At 47.6% G+C, this 15992-nt stretch overlaps 1 protein-coding gene across 1 annotated transcript in view; it reads right to left on the bottom strand.

Moving 5' to 3' along the window:
* The window catches only part of EXOC2 (exocyst complex component 2), a 262715-nt gene that overhangs the window by 189542 nt on the left and 57181 nt on the right, over positions 1-15992 (bottom strand). Inside the window, exons 2-3 of the mRNA XM_054721573.1 lie at positions 13385-13545; positions 174-350 (exon numbers count right to left, since the gene is read on the bottom strand). Of these exons, the coding sequence (XP_054577548.1) occupies positions 174-350; positions 13385-13502 (295 nt within the window). The 5' untranslated portion in view covers positions 13503-13545. The remainder of the gene's footprint in view (positions 1-173; positions 351-13384; positions 13546-15992) is intronic.

Here is a 15992-nt window from a genome sequence, read left to right as displayed (position 1 = left end):
CAAAAGTAATAGATATTTTAACCAATACACCATTCCTGTCAAAATAAACACAAATCTAAGTTAGTGAGATATAATAGTGAGTAAATTTTAGACTAATTTAACAGTTCTAAATTTTAAAAGAGAAAACCCATTTTTATTTTCATCTTCAGAATAACATGACTAAAGGTAGATACCTATTTTTTCAGGCTTGAGTAGCTTGAAAGAGACTGTTGAGGTTCCTTTGCCACCTGACTTGGTTGTGACAATTATGTCTCCTTTGTCATTTTTGGCTTGTCCAACTCGACATACTATTTTACTTGCAGACATCCATTCTGCTGTCAGGAGGCAATTATGTCCACAAATTGCCAAACCTGAAAAAAAAAAAAAAAAAGCATTCAAAGTTCAAAACAACAATAAGAGTTAATCACGTCTATTACATAAAAATACAATTCTACTTTCTCCACTTAGTAATACCAGGCCTTTTGAAGTACTGAAAAATAAATCTAGAAATAATATTTCCTTGTTCCCTTATTTCTATTATTGAAAACTAGAGGCCCAGTGCTCAAATTCGTGCACAGGTGGGGTATGCCCGGCCTGCCCCAATAAGGGCCCATCGGGCCAAGCCAGCAGGGGGGTGAGGGGCCATGGGAGGTTGGGCGCCAGCCCCACCCCCAATCGGGGTTTTGGGGGCTGAGTGGGGGATGGGGCCAGCCGGGAGGAGGGGCCAATTGGGGCCTGGATTAGGCCAGTTGGCTGCTGCAGTGTGGGTCATAGCCACAATTCCTTCCAATCATTCTGGTCATTCTGCCATTCAGGTTACTGAGGTTTTATATATATAGACTAGAGGCCCAGTGCATGAAATTCGTGCATGGGGGGCAGGGGTGTCCCTCAGCCCAGCCTGCACCCTCTCCAATCTGGGACCCCTCGAGGGATGTCCAACTGCCCGTTTAGGCCCAATCCTGTGGGATCGGGCCTAAACGGGCAGTTGGACATCCCTCTCACAATCCAAGACTGCTGGCTCCCAACTGCTCACCTGCCTGACTTCCTGACTCCCCCTAACTGCTTCTGCCTGCCATCCTGATCACCCCCTAACCACTCCCCTGACAGCCTGATTGATGCCTAACTGCTCCCCTGCCAGCCTGATTGCCCCTAACTGCCCTCCCCTGCAGGCCTGGTCACCCCTAACAGCCCTTCCCTGTAGGCCTGGTCCCCCCCAACTGCTCTCCCTGCACACCTGGGTCCCCCCAACTGCCCTTCCCTGCAGACCCGGTCGCCCCCAACATCCCTCCTCTGCTGGCCTGGTCACCCCTAACTGCCCTACCCTGCTGTCCTGATTGCCCACAACTGCCCTCCCTTGCAGACCTGGTCCCTCCCAACTGCCCTCCCCTGCTGGCCATCTTGTGGTGGCCATCTTGTGTCCACATGGGGGCAGTCACCTTTGACCACATGGGGGCAGCCATCTTGTGTGTTGGAGTGACAGTAAATTTGCATATTATTCTTTTATTAGATAGGATTAGATGGATAGAGGCCTGGTGGATGGGTGGGGGCCAGCTGATTTTCCCTGAGGGTTTCCTGGATCAGGGTGCGGGTTCCCTTGGGGCGTGGGGGGTCTGGGCGAGGAGCCTGTGGTGGTGTGCAGGCCCACCACACCCCCGGTGACCCAAGCAGAGGCCTTGGTACCTGGGATTTATTTATTTTCCATAATTGAAACTTTGTAGCCTTGAGTGGAGCCAAACCTCCTGCTCGCTCCATGGCCGGGCCACGGTCATTTTTGTTGGGATTTATTTATCTTCTATCATTGAAACTTTGTAGCATTGAGTAGAGGCCTGGGCCGGCAAGGGCAGGTGGAAAGCTTGGCTTCCTCCATTGCCAGGGAAACCCAAGCCTCCCTCCTGCTCTCCGTGGCTGTAGCCATCTTGGTTGGGTTTATTTGCATATTCGCTCCTGATTGGCTGGTGGGTGTGGCCTGTGGGTGTAGCAGAGGTACAGTCAATTTGCATATTACTCTTTTATTAGATAGGATAGCCAATATTTTTTGCAAGTATAGCAGTCTCTCTTGATTTTTGTCTAACCTTTTTACTCTAATAATATATTTAAGACTTCTTTTAGAATATATTTAAGTTTCTTCAAACATGAATGGAATTAGGTTATATAATGCCCATAATAATAATGTGTAGGTATTCTAGATCAGCAGTCGCCAACCTGTCAGACCTCACAGACCACCAGTAATCCGCCGATGACTAGTTGGCAATCACTGCTCCAACTGTTTCCTTAAACCAGCAGTCACCAACTTTTCGGACCTCAGGGACCACCAGTAGTCCATGGACCACCAGTTGGCGACTGCTGTTCTAGATTACTTAGACTATGAGAATCTTAAATTACTTTCATTTATATTAGAAAGCAAGTTATTGCTATTATTAGAAGTATAAGTTATTGATATAAAATTGTAAAGGATAAATAGATGTATATATCATTCCCTAAAAACGTATTTATATATCTCCCTGAAAATGATATGCACATACTTTTCCTAGTGTTCAATCATACATGGGGTAACAGAATGAACTAAAGTAGATACTTTATTGTAAGCACAGCCTGGAGTCTGGTAAATCCAGTAAATATTCTCAGGCATTACTGGTTTACTATTTCATTATTATTCCTCTAACAACAATTCACGCTGCCTTACTGTTTTCCTAATGATACTATCAATACATTACATTCTGCTTTCACAATAAACTGGCACGCAAAAAAGGTCAACTCATGCCTGCCATCACAGACCCCGATTCCATGTAAATTTAGGCAGTAACCAAACAGGTAGGCACTGAAAGATTTTAGTGTGGAAGACATGGCCCCAGGCAGAACACTGAAATACCACCATGTGTACACACTGCCAGCTAGTGTACTAACTGATTTCCTCTCTATTTTCCATTTCCACAAAGCAGAGACCAATTCTATATATCCTACCTAATAATAGACAAATATGCAAATTGACCATACCTCCAAAACACCCACAAGCCACGCCCACAAGCCATGCCCACCATCCAATCAGAGCGAGCATGCCAATTACCCCAAACCAAGATGGCTATAGCCACAGAGAGCAATGTTTCCTAGGTAACAGAGGAAGCCAAGCTTTCCGCCTGCCCTTGTCAGGCCTAAGCCTCCACTCAAGCTACAAAGTTTCAATTATAGAAGGTAAACAAATTCAAACAAATGGCGGCAGAATGGAGCTTGAGAGAGCAGGCCAAGGTTGCCGCAGGCAACAGGGGAAGCAAAGCTTTTCACACACCCTGGCCGGGCCCACCCGCTTAAGGCAACAAAGTTTCAATTATAACCCCAACACAAATGGCTGCCTGCCTCGGAGGGAGCCCCAGGCTTGGCTCCGCTCTAGGCTACAAAGTTTCATTTGTAGAAGGAAAATAAATTCCAGATACCAGGGCTTCCGCTTGGGTTGCCAGGGGGCGTGGCTGGCCTGAAAACCACCATAGGCCCCTCGCTCAGGCTGCCCCATGCCCCAAGGGAACCCCCACCTGATCCGGGACACCCTTCAGAGCAAACCAGCTGGCCCCCACCCGTGCACCAGGCCTCTATCCTATCTAATAAAAGAGTAATAGGCAGATTGACCATCACTGCAACACACAATATAGCTGCCCCCATGTGGTCAAAGATCCTGTCCCCATGTGGACACAGGATGGCCACCACAAGATGGCCAGCAGGAGAGGGCAGTTGGGAGGCACCTGGCCTGCAAGGGAGGGCAGTTGAGAAGGACCAGGCCTGCAAGGGAGGGCAGTTGAGAAGGACCAGGCCTGCAAGGGAGGGCAGTTGGAGGTGATCAATTCTGCAGGAGAGGGCAGTTAGGGGTGACCAGGCCGGCAGAGGAGGGAAGTTGGGGGCAAACAGGCTGGCAGCAGAGTGGTTAGGGGGGTGATCAGGCTGGCAGGCAGAAGCGGTTAGGGGCAATCAGAAAGGCAGGCAGGCAAGCAGTTGGGAGCCAGCAGTCCTGGATTGTGAGAGGGATGTCCGACTGCCCGTTTAGGCCCGATCCCTAAACGGGCAGTCAGACATCCCTTGAGGGGTCCCAGATTGGAGAGGGTACAGGCTGGGCTGAGGGACAACCCCCCTCCATGCACGAATTTCGTGCACCGGGCCTCTAGTATATATATAAAAGGCTAATATGCAAAGTGTCCCCTCAGGAGTTTTACCGGGTAACTGGGAGTTCCATCGCTCACTATGACGTACGCTGACCACCAGGGGTGGCGCAGAATGAAGGCAGGCCCCAGCTGACAGCCTGAAGGCCCCAATAGGCCCTGATCGCCAGCCAGACCTAGGGACCCTATCCGTGCACAAATTTCATTCACCAGGCCTCTAGTATAATAAATATTTATGGAGAAAATAAACCAATATGTGGCATAGACCCAAACACTTCACATTTTCTTTTCTTATTATGTAAGAGTGTGTACTGTTCCAGTAGTCAAGTTTGATAAGTGTAACTTTTTTTTTTCCAGGAATACATGCCTAATTTGGTTGAAAAAAATATAGGGAGGGATTCATGATCTGTTACAACTTAAAGCACTATTTAGTAAGAATGTTATATTAACAATCCTATCTAATAATAGAGTAACATGTAAATTACCATCACTCCGCTACGCCCACGATTGGGCGGCAGGAGGCTGGGGGGCGGGACTCGGGGTGGCCTATCTGGCCATTGCGAGGCACGGATCTGCTGCCACTGAGGGGGGCTACCCTGCTGTTGAGAGGTGCAGGGGGCGGGACTCCCGCCCCCTGTGCCTCTCAACGGCCAGATCTGCGGCCACTGAGGGGGCCTGCCGTGGACACCCAGCTGCGCCTCTCAATGGCAGGGTAGCCTGATGTCCGGTGGCAGGCCCCCTCAGCGGCTAGCCATTGAGAGGAGCAGGGGGCGGGAGTAGCAGGGTAGCCCCCCTCAGCGGTCGCGGACCATCAAAAGTGGGGGAGCTGGGTGCCTGTCTGCTCTGGCACCAGGCCTTTCAGAAGCCTCCACCAAGCCGGAGGCGTCTGAAAGGCCTGGTGCACCAGCGGACAGGCACCCAGCTCCACCGCGAAAAGCGAAAGCGTGTAGGGGACCCTACACGTGCATGATTCAATCATGCACTGGGCCTCTAGTAAAGGAATAAAAAACAACTACATTTTTAAGACATCTATTGAAATAATGAATTTTAGAGATTCCCCTAAAACATTTATTATTTATTCATGTATGAAATTTTGTCTTACTAATAAAGCACTTATAGAATTAAGGTTTCTGTTGGTTTTTTAAAATAAGTAATGACATTCACACATTTTTAAATGCATTCATAATTCAAAATTATTTTTTTCCAAAAAGGGAATGTCTTAGATATCTTTCCTGTTAATTTTTGTTACAAAAAAAAATTAAGTAATTTTAAAAAACTGAGACTAGATGGTGTTGCTCAGTGGTTGAGCATTGACCCATGAACAAGGAGATCACAATTCAATTCATGTTAAGGCACATGCCCATGTTGCGGGTTTGATCCCTAGTAGGGGCAGGAGGCAGCTGATCAATGATTCTCTCTCATCACTGATCTTCCTTCCTCTATCTGAAATCAATAAAAACATATTTTAAAAAAAGAGATTGAAAGCATCTCTGGAACTCCTTCCCAACTCCAAGATAAGCACTGTGAAACACTTCAATGAATATTTACTCAAATAATTTCTAAGCATACATAAATCAGTGTTTATTTTTTAAATGAATGGGAAGTGCTTAAAATTACAAACTGTTTAATTATAGATAACAGACATTTTGATATCACTCGGGGCAATATGTAAGTTAATATTTTTTAATTTTACTATTTCAAAAAGGTTCTTGTGATTTTAAATACTAACTCACTTCAGAAAGGAGAAAAACTAAACAACAAATGTCAGGGCTTAATGTAAAGTGATTCCTAATGTAAGTTACCTGCTAGAGAACTATCTTATGATTAAAACTAAGGAATGGGAACAACTATCAGCCACAGAGACATGAAGTCTGGAAAACATGTTCAGGTGAGCAAACATGAATAGATATTCATAATGGTACAAGTGAAAAACTACTCCCAAAAAACAATAGTAGATTCATTTGGTCATAGGTACTATCAGTGTTCCTCTGATTTAATATGTATTCTTCATTTTAACTAAAATAAAATTAATAATAAAATAATTTTAAACATAGATTCAAATGAATCATTTAAAATGTCATGAAAATTAAATAGGATCATAAGACCATTTCTTAATTTTGTAAGCACTTTTGCTAAATTACTGAAAGCTAAGAAACCTGTTTCATGAAATATAATAACATCTTTTTTTAAAGTAACTTGTAGAATTCCAAATAAAGTGTTTTTATAGTGTTTTACTTGGCTAGTGTAGATATCATCTGAGTTAAAAACACAAACAATTTAGTAGGTTAAGTTTGCTTTTTTTAAAAATGGTTTCTTGGCAATGCATAGGCAGGTTGAAAGTTGAACTACCAAGTTTTATAAAAGTAATACACATTTAGTCAAATAAGAATAGCATTGCCAGAAACTAAAGCAAGATTAAAATTTACATAATAACCATCATTTTCAGGAGCTCACAATGACTGCCAATTAAAATGTGGGATGTAATCTATGGCCTCTTTTCATACATTCTGGGGCTTTTTCCCCTTGGGATAAAGAAAATTCTGGAATGAGCTATATAAAAAACCAAGACAGGATTAGATAAGACTATCTTCATAAGAATAAATGTGTTTTATTTACTGAAGAATCAACAATTATAACTAGAGAAACAGTATAAAGTGTTACATTTAAATAACACTAGCAAAAAGAATTAGCTGGGAAGTGCAAAATTCAGCTATTAGTCATAGTGTGGAGCTTCAGTTCACTTCCTCTTTTCAAAGGGAGTCTCTGAATGGCCAAAAAACAATCTGTCGATCAGAAGCTATAATGCAAGAAAAACAAGTTCCAACTCATAATCTCCAGTACTTTATCAAATTAATAAATGAATCAAGAGAATGTCTGAATCCAGATAAATATATTTGGGAAACCAGAATATATATTCAGTGGCATATACTAGAGTCTCTCCCTTCCTCATTCTCAATGGATTGGTATACCCTCACAGAGTTCACAGGAAAATAAGCTTAACTGACCATACAAATATATTTCTAATTGCTCTCTTCCCTGGCTGTATCTCACCCACATTTGTATTTAAAAAACAGAAAACCATAATTAGGCTCTTTAGAGACTGAGACTTAGTGGGCCAGAGCATTTTTTTTAAGTTCTAGAAGACGTTAAAAAAAGCTATGAGTGAGAACCACTGACAAACACCAATGCTTAAGTAAGCCAGAGTACAAGGTCTCCACTTCAGGGACAGGGAGAAACACACTATGCTAACCAACATCCTATCTAATAATAGAGTAGTATGCAAATTAACCGTACCTCTGCGACAAAAATGGCAGCCCAGGTGTCCGGCTGGGAGGTGCCGGGGACCCCATGCTACCATCCCCTCCCAGAAGCAGCCCCCAGTGTCAGGCTGGGAGGCGTCTGTACCCCATGCCGCCATCGCCTCCCAGAGGCAGCACGGGGTGGGAGGCAGTCCGGCTGGGAGGCGCCGGCGACCCAATGCCGCCAACCCCTCCCAGAGGCAGCCCAGGGTGTCTGGCTGGGAGGCGTCTGTGCCCCCACACCACCAACCCCTCCCAGAGGCAGCCCCGAGTGTCCAGCTGGGAGGCGTCCGTGCCCCCACGCTGCCAACCCCTCCCAGAGGCAGCCTGGGGTGTCCAGCTGGGAGGCATCCGTGCCCCCACACCGCCAACCCCTCCCAGAGGCCGCAAGGGGTGTCTGGCTGGGAGGCATCCGTGCCCCCACACCGCACGGGGTGTCCGGCTGGGAGGCGTCCGTGCCCCCACACCGCCATCCCCTCCCAGAGGCAGCCTGGGGTGTCTGGCTGGGAGGCATCCGCGCCCCCACGCCGCCAACCCCTCCCAGAGGCCGCACGGGGTGTCCGGATGGGAGGAGTCCGTGCCCCCATGCCGCCAACCCCTCCCAGAGGCAGCCCCGGGAGTCTGGATGGGAGGCGCCCGTGACCCCACGCCGCCATCCCCTCCCAGAGGCAGCCCCGGGTGTCTGGATGGGAGGCGCCCGTGACCCCACGCCGCCATCCCCTCCCAGAGGCAGCACGGGGTGTCTGGATGGGAGGCGCCCGTGACCCCACACCGCCATCCCCTCCCAGAGGCAGCCCCGGGTGTCTGGATAGGAGGCGCCCAGGACCCCACACTGCCATCCCCTCCCAGAGGCCGCCTGGGGTGTCTGGATGGGAGGCGTCCGTGCCCCCATGCCGCCAACCCCTCCCAGAGGCAGCCCAGGGTGTCTGGATGGGAGGCATCCGCGCCCCCACGCCGCCATCCCCTCCCAGAGGCAGCCCCGGGAGTCTGGATAGGAGGCGCCCAGGACCCCACACCGCCATCCCCTCCCGGAGGCAGCACGGGGTGTCTGGATGGGAGGCGCCCAGGACCCCACACTGCCATCTCCTCCCAGAGGCAGCACGGGGTGTCTGGCTGGGAGGCGCTCTCAACCCCATGCTGCCATCCCCTCCCAGAGGCAGCCCGGGGTGTCTGGATAGGAGGTGCCCAGGACCCCACACTGCCATCCCCTCCCAGAGGCAGCCCGGGGTGTCTGGATGGGAGGCGCCCTCAACCCCCCCCCCCCCCCCCGCCAATCCCTCCCAGAGGCAGCCTGGGGTGTCTGGATAGGAGGCGCCCCAGGACCCCACACTGCCATCCCCTCCCAGAGGCAGCATGGGGTGTCTGGATGGGAGGCACCCTCAACCCCACCCCGCCAATCCCTCCCAGAGGCAGCCCTAGGTGTCTGGCTGGGAGGCACCCGCACCCCCAGGGAGCGAGTCAAGTACTGATGATTCTACCAAAGGAAAAGTTTAGAGAAAGAGAGGATAGAAAAGGAATACAAGGAGAAAAGTAAGAAAAGACAAAAGATGAAACATCAAGAAAAAGAAAAAGAAGAAAAAAAGGAAGAAACAACCACAGGATATCACCTTTCCAAGTCTCATGAAATTCCTGTTTAAGGAGTTTATTTTATGACTCTTTTAGTTTGGGTTTACATTTTTACTGTTTTGTCAAGACCACAGCAGGTACACTGTCCAATATGTTTTTTTTAAATAAATTTTATTGATTTTTTACAGAGAGGAAGGGAAAAGGATAGAGGCTAGAAACATCTATGAGAGAGAAACATCGATCAGCTGCCTCCTGCAGTATGTGCCCCCAACCAAGGTACATGCCCTTGACCAGAATCGAACCCGGAACCCTGAGTCTGCAGGCCGACACTCTATCCACTGAGCCAAACCAGTTAGAGCTGTCCAATATGTTAAAGAAAAAACCCTATCTAATAAAGAGAGAATATGCAGGGGAGGGCATTTGGGGGTGACCGGGCTGTCAGGGGAGAACAGTTGGAGATGATCTAGCTGGCAGGGGAGCAGTTAGGCGTCGGTCAGGCTGGCAGGGGAGTGGTTAGGGCAGTGATGGCGAACCTATGACACGCGTGTCAGCACTGACACGCGTAGCCATTTCTGATGACACGTGGCAGCATGCCGAGGATGAAACATTTGCTGCTCCTGAGGATGAAACATTTGCGACTAGAGTCTTGGAGTTAGTTTTTTCCTCAAAGTGACACACTACCCGAGTTATGCTCAGTTTTTTGGCGAAGTTTGACACACTAAGCTCAAAAGGTTGCCCATCACTGGGTTAGGGGGTGATCAGGCTGGCAGGCAGAAGTGGTTAGGGGCAATCAGGCAGGCAGGCGAGCAGTTGGGAGCCAGCAGTCCCGTATTGTGAAAGGGATGTCTGACTGCCTCTTTAGGCCCGATCCCTGTCGGGCCAAAAGAGGCAGTCAGACATCCCCCGAGGGGTCCCAGATTGGAGACTGTGCAGGTTGGGCTGAGGGACACCCTCCCCCAGTGCACGAATTTCGTGCACCGGGCCTCTAGTCTATATATATAAAAGCCCAGCAACTGTTATGGCGGAACAATAGGACCACGGTGCTATGATGCACCAACAAGCCTAATCCGGGCCACCCCACTCTCCAACCTCTGCACTCTCCCCCAAACCCCCATTGGCCCCCAACAGGAGGAGGAGCTGAAGCAGGGAGCAGAGCAGGCAGCAGTTAAGCAGGAGTTGTGGCTGCGGCCAGAGGCCCCGAGTCCAGGGGGAGGGGAAGGCAGCAGCAAGGAGCGCCAGCCTGTCCAGCCACCACACCTCCATCCCCCCAGCCACTTTCACTACACCCAGAGACCACCAGCCATGGCTGTGCCGCCCGATCCCTAGGAAGAGCTGGCCCCAGGTCCCAGTGGTTTGGGGACCAGGAGGAAGGGGAGAACGAATTGGTGATGCCCCGAAAGGGGCGAGGCTGGGGGGTGAGGCCGGCACCGCAGGTGGGAGAGTCAGGCCTGAGACTGGGCACAAGAGCCCAGGAAGCGATGCCCCAGAAACTGGGCTTGAATCCCACCCAGCCGCCACCCATTGTCATGGAAACTGCATCCACAGGTAAGGTGGGTAGGCGGACAGGCGCCACAGCCCCACAAATGGCATAGGGACCGGGATCCCAAGACTGCTCCTCCTCACAGCATGCCTCCACACCTTCCTCGCGCTCCCACCTTGAACACCAATCTCCCCAGACTCCCCCACACACTCCGGGCTTCGCCACAGGCAACTATAAATGTTGGCGGGTGGGTCGAAAACCTGAATTTCATTTTCCCAAAGACTTGGAAGAAACAAAATACTATTAATTCTTTTATTTAATGATCATCATTATTGTGGTTTTTAAAATGGTCCTCAGAGGCAAACCACAGCACCTGGTGCTAGAGTGCCTGTGTACAAGTTTCTTCCTTCTGTCAAGGGGTTGGGGCTTAATTATTAAGGGGTTGTTAGGGGCCTCTTGGCCGGTTGTGATGATTTCAGGGGGTGTGTTTGCACGCAGCATGCGCACCAGTGACCTGGATGCTGACAACAAAGCGACAGGCAGGCCCGCTGCCCCTCAACCAGGCCCTGTCCTGGGCAGAGAGGTGACTTTAACCAGCCCTTACCCATTCCCTCCATGAATCCCACACCCTACTCCCTCAGTGGTTCCCCCTCTCATCCTCCATTTCTCCCTCTCTCTGTGGAGGAAACAGAAATCCCAGGGTGTGTATTTCTAATTCAGGAGGGACAGGGTTGCCAGAGGGGGTTGCCTTTCGTTCCCAGCTGCCAGGATGCAGAGAACACTGACTCTTGCAGGGAACACTGAAACTTGCAACCTCTTCAAGTAGCCAGCCTGGCTGTGGTGTTACAGGACTTGGGTGGTGAGTGGGTGAGGTTCACCTTACCAGCAGTCTGGACTCTCCTGGGCTTTTGAAAATTGCCCTGGGTTCTGACTCCCCCGCTTCCAAACCAGAGCGCTCAGGGGCCCGGAGGGGACCAGGGGGTCTGAGGCATCCTGGCCCGGGGTTGTGAGAGGCTCTTTGGGGGAGAAGCCTCCAGCCTGGTAGTGCTGTTTTTCTAGGGACTGGGGAAGAGGGTGCTATGTTGTGTGCCCTGAGAAAGCTTTGTTGTGGTGGAATGGGAGTGTGCAGTTTTGGAAATGTAGCTTTCCAAGGCCTGGGGTGGTGGGCGCTCCCAGCGGAGGGGAAAGGCAGCGGGATTGGCCTTCACACTCTTGGCAGCTGATTTATGGGAACCCCTTTCTTAAGCCACCACCTCTTACTGGTCATGTGGCGTGGCCTTAGGCAGCTTTAACTCTGCTCCAATACAAGATTTGAGCTGAGAGAAGAAGGCTTGGGGAATGCGTTGAATAAAATGGCAACATTCTGAAGGGAAGAGAAAAAGCGACCATCTTACAAGCAAAAAAAAAGAAAAGAAAGACTTAAATCTGAAAAACCTATTTATCCTATGTTAATTACTATATGAGAGGTTGGGGGTGGGCGGTGAGGGGAGACTAAGATGGCTGCCTGGCCTTTCAACTTCATCTAAGTAAAGTGAAAACAAGACTCTTTATCATTGCACATTAAGGTGGCAAAAGATAATAGGTAAATAAAGGTACCTTTTTCTGTTGGGTTACCATTACCATTCTTTGATGAGGGTAGCTCATGGTTCTGAACCTTTATCCACCTTCATCAAAGAAAATTATTTCTTTATAGGCATGCTCTACCTCCCATTAGTGTCACCAGGGTCTGGTGGATTAGGGAAAGGAAGCCAAGTGCCCAGTGTTCAGTAATACTATCCACTAAAATGAGTTGCTACTTATACAATGTTTACAACAACTCCGGCTGTCACAAAACAGGCCCTTTGCAATTTTCAACATCATCATCGTAATTAATATTGTAGAAATATTATACTTTGTTAACTGTTATAGGGGTTTTCTATCCTAGGCAACAAATATATCTATATAAAAGCCTAATATGCAAAGTGTTCCCTCGGGAGTTCGACTGACCAGAAGTTTGATCACTCACTATGACGTGCACTGACCACCAGGGGGTGGCACTGAATGAAGGAAGGCCCCAGCCAGCAGCCAGAAGGCCCCGACTGGCCCTGATCGCCAGCCAAGCCTAGGGACCCTACCCGTGCATGGATTTCATGCACCAGGCCTCTAGTCTAATAATATTTATGCTTGTCACCTGGATGCATAATATTCTATCACTCATGTCCTTCAGCTTAAAAATATTAAAAAAACATAAAATGAACCTAAAAACCAAAACCTGGCTTGCTCTAAATATGTAAATATTAGGGGATCCTAAATAAAAAAGATAGATTAACATGGGAGAGAATTAGTCTGTAAGAGTCCAGGCTTGGCAGGCAGAGATTGTGTTTCAGAACAGTGGTGGTGCTCTCCAACATGAGGGAGCAGCTATGTGGTAGAGAAAAGGAAACAAATATCTACAGGTCACCTGGTGGGATAGTCTCTTTTAAGTGGAGTAAGAGCCAAGTGGTACTGACATCACCAGGAGATGGAGTTTAGGTTTAATCTAAAAAGCAAGAAGGAACAGAAGAGGCATAATTCCCAGAGCTCTTGAGAAAGAATACTAAGTGTTGTATCATGAAAGAAAAACTAAAGAGAGAAAAAAAGCTAGGAGACTTTTGGCAATCTAAGCAGGAGAGAGAAAAGCTGAGGAAACAGGCAAATTTCCACTTATGGAAAACTTTCTGAAGGAATTTAGTGAAAGACAATATAGATAAGATTTGATAAAATAATGATTTTTAACAGGAAAATCAAATAATTTCCTTATTTTTATTCAGATCATTTTGTACAGACCACAATAATGTTTTTCTATCATCTTCACTATTTCAAAATAATATATCTTGCCTCAACTGTCTTAACATAAAAATGCATTTACCATGGATACACAACATAGTCCTTGCCCTTACCTATGAGGTCAGTTGGGCCAGTTCCCAGGTTTTCTCCTCTAATTGTGACCTTGGTCCATGGTATTCCTTCATTTGGAGAGATGCCTGTCACAAGTGGGGGTTGTCGTGTACGAGACATTGTGATTTGTTGAGCAAACTGGAGATCTAGTTACAGAGATAATCTGTTGAAAAAGAAAAAAAGGATTAAGGCCAACTGAGATCAGCACAGACTCAAATATAAGAATTCTAGACATTAGGTACCAAAACAGAAAAAGTATTCTTAAACAGTGGTTCCGAACTTTTTAGCTGTCTGCTAACATCTACTGAACGTTAAGTTTACTAAGAACACTCTAGATCAAGCATGTCAAACTCACAGCCCACAACAAATATTTTTGTGGCCCAACCAATAACGGTATGAAATTAATGTTTTAATACAAATTTTATAACTTAATTTTTATAGTATCCTGTTACACATAATTATTAATAACGAACTACAACATTGGCTAATGACTGATTACTATAATTGTGTTGCATTCATTTCCCTTTCACGCCTTGCACTCAGGCGCACCATTTCTCTCCACTAGTACTAGCAGTGAATATTTTAGCAGCCCATTGTCAAGTCATTAGTCTTGTACTGACTTGTTTAGTGTGCGCAATAGGAAATATTTCACTTTCAGAGAACAAGAAAAATAGGTTTATTTGCATTACGGTTATTAATTTGTGCAGTTATTCAGTGTCTGGCAAGTTAATGTTCAAGAAAAGTATTAATTTTTATTAAAATGTCTTATTATTTTATGTTAACAACTAGAGGCCCGGTGCACGAAATTCGTGCACTGGGGGTGGGGTGGGGGGGTGTGCCCCTCAGCCCAATCTGCACCCTCTTCAATCTGGGACCCCTCAGGGGATGTCCAACTTCCAGCAGTCGGACATCCCTCTCACAATCCGGAACCGCTGGCTCCTAACCACTCACCTGCCTGCCTGCCTGATTGTCCCTAACCCCACTGCCTGCCTGCCTGTTCGCCCCTACCTTGATCTCCTGCCAGCCTGATTGCCCCTACCTTGCCCTCCCCTATCAGCCTGATCACCCCAAACTGCCTGGAGGCACCACCCCCATAACCCCAATGCTGCTGCCACTGCAGCTGGTTATGGCTGCCTGAGCCTTGGCCTTTGTAGCCACTGTGGCTTTGTCTGGAAAGATGTCCAGAAGACAACCACTCTAATTAGCATATTACCCTTTTAGTAGTATAGATTTGGGGACCATTACAACCACGCAGAACTTGAAGAAAACACATGGCCCTGGTCAGTTTGGCTTAATGGAGAGAGCATCGGCCTGTGGACTGAAGAGTCCAGGTTTGATTCTGATCAGGGGCACACATGCCTGGGTTTCGGGCTCAATCCCCAGTAGGGGGCCTGTGGGCGGCAGCTGATCAGTGATTCTTTTTTTTTAAAAATATATTTTATTGATTTTTCACAGAGAGGAAGGGAGAGGGATAGAGAGCTAGAAACATCGATTAGAGAGAAACATCGACCAGCTTCTTCCTGCACACCCCCCACCGGGATATGTGCCAGCAACCAATGTACATGCCCTTAACCGGAATCGAACCTGGGACCTTCCAGTCCGCAGACCGACGCTCTATCCACTGAGCCAAACCGGTTTCGGCTGATCAGTGATTCTTATCATTGATGTTTCTATCTCTCTCTCCCTCTCCCTTTCTGAAATTTTAAAAATATATATTTTTTAAAGAAAACACATGATCTTCACTTTGGGCTTTGTCATCTTACAATATCCTTTGTGCAGTGTTTTAACTTCCCTCAACTTTCTTTTACCCACCTTTAAAGTGCAATCTATTTTGGGGAAGATGATCAGGAAAGTGATTCCAATGGGTAGAAGTTTTTTTTGGAGGGGATGGGTCATGAAGATATTTAAAAATTGAGCATGGTGATGGTTGTACCACTCTGAATTTACTTTAAAAAACCACTTCATTGTACACTTTACGTGACATGTACAGTATATGGGTTATATCTCAACAAAGCTGTTCTTTTATTTCTTTTTAAATAAAGACCAGTCTTATAATCAATTGCAGATGTTTTCATAGGCCCCTCAAGATTTGCTCACCATGTCCCAAATCACGGCTGTGATTCCCAGTTGCCTCCAGTCCTGGTGGATCTGGATGGTGTGGTTTGCAAAGGAGAAGGTGGCAAGAGGCTTATGGAATTTCGGCAACCCCATTCCCCCGGTCTCCTCATAGGGCACCAGGGCCATTCCCACTGTGCCAGCTCTGCTCCCTTTAACCTGTTGGGCAAAAGAATCCTGCGTGCTCTGGCCAGAAAGTGCATTCTTTCTTAGGTGGCCCGGATGCTTTTTTTAAGGTCGTTTTATGGATTCAAAAGAATAAACAGAGATGTGGAAAGCTTTTGTCAAAATCCTTTTACATGGTTCTTCCAGTCTCATGGGAAATGAGATGTGGCTCTGAATTCATCCCAAAGTGTGTCTTTGGGCAAAAGCACCCAGAACGGCACAACTCCTGCAGAATGCCCCACACACTTTGCTGTCAGGACTCAGAGGGGCTTGAGGGTGAGCGAGGCGGCGGTGCCAGCACAGGACCTGGGAGAAGGTAGCGCTTTCTAC

Source organism: Eptesicus fuscus, chromosome 9 (genome assembly GCF_027574615.1).
Source record: "Eptesicus fuscus isolate TK198812 chromosome 9, DD_ASM_mEF_20220401, whole genome shotgun sequence".
In the NCBI taxonomy this organism is placed as follows: Eukaryota; Metazoa; Chordata; class Mammalia; order Chiroptera; family Vespertilionidae; genus Eptesicus; species Eptesicus fuscus.
This window is presented reverse-complemented; position numbering and strand designations above follow the sequence as displayed.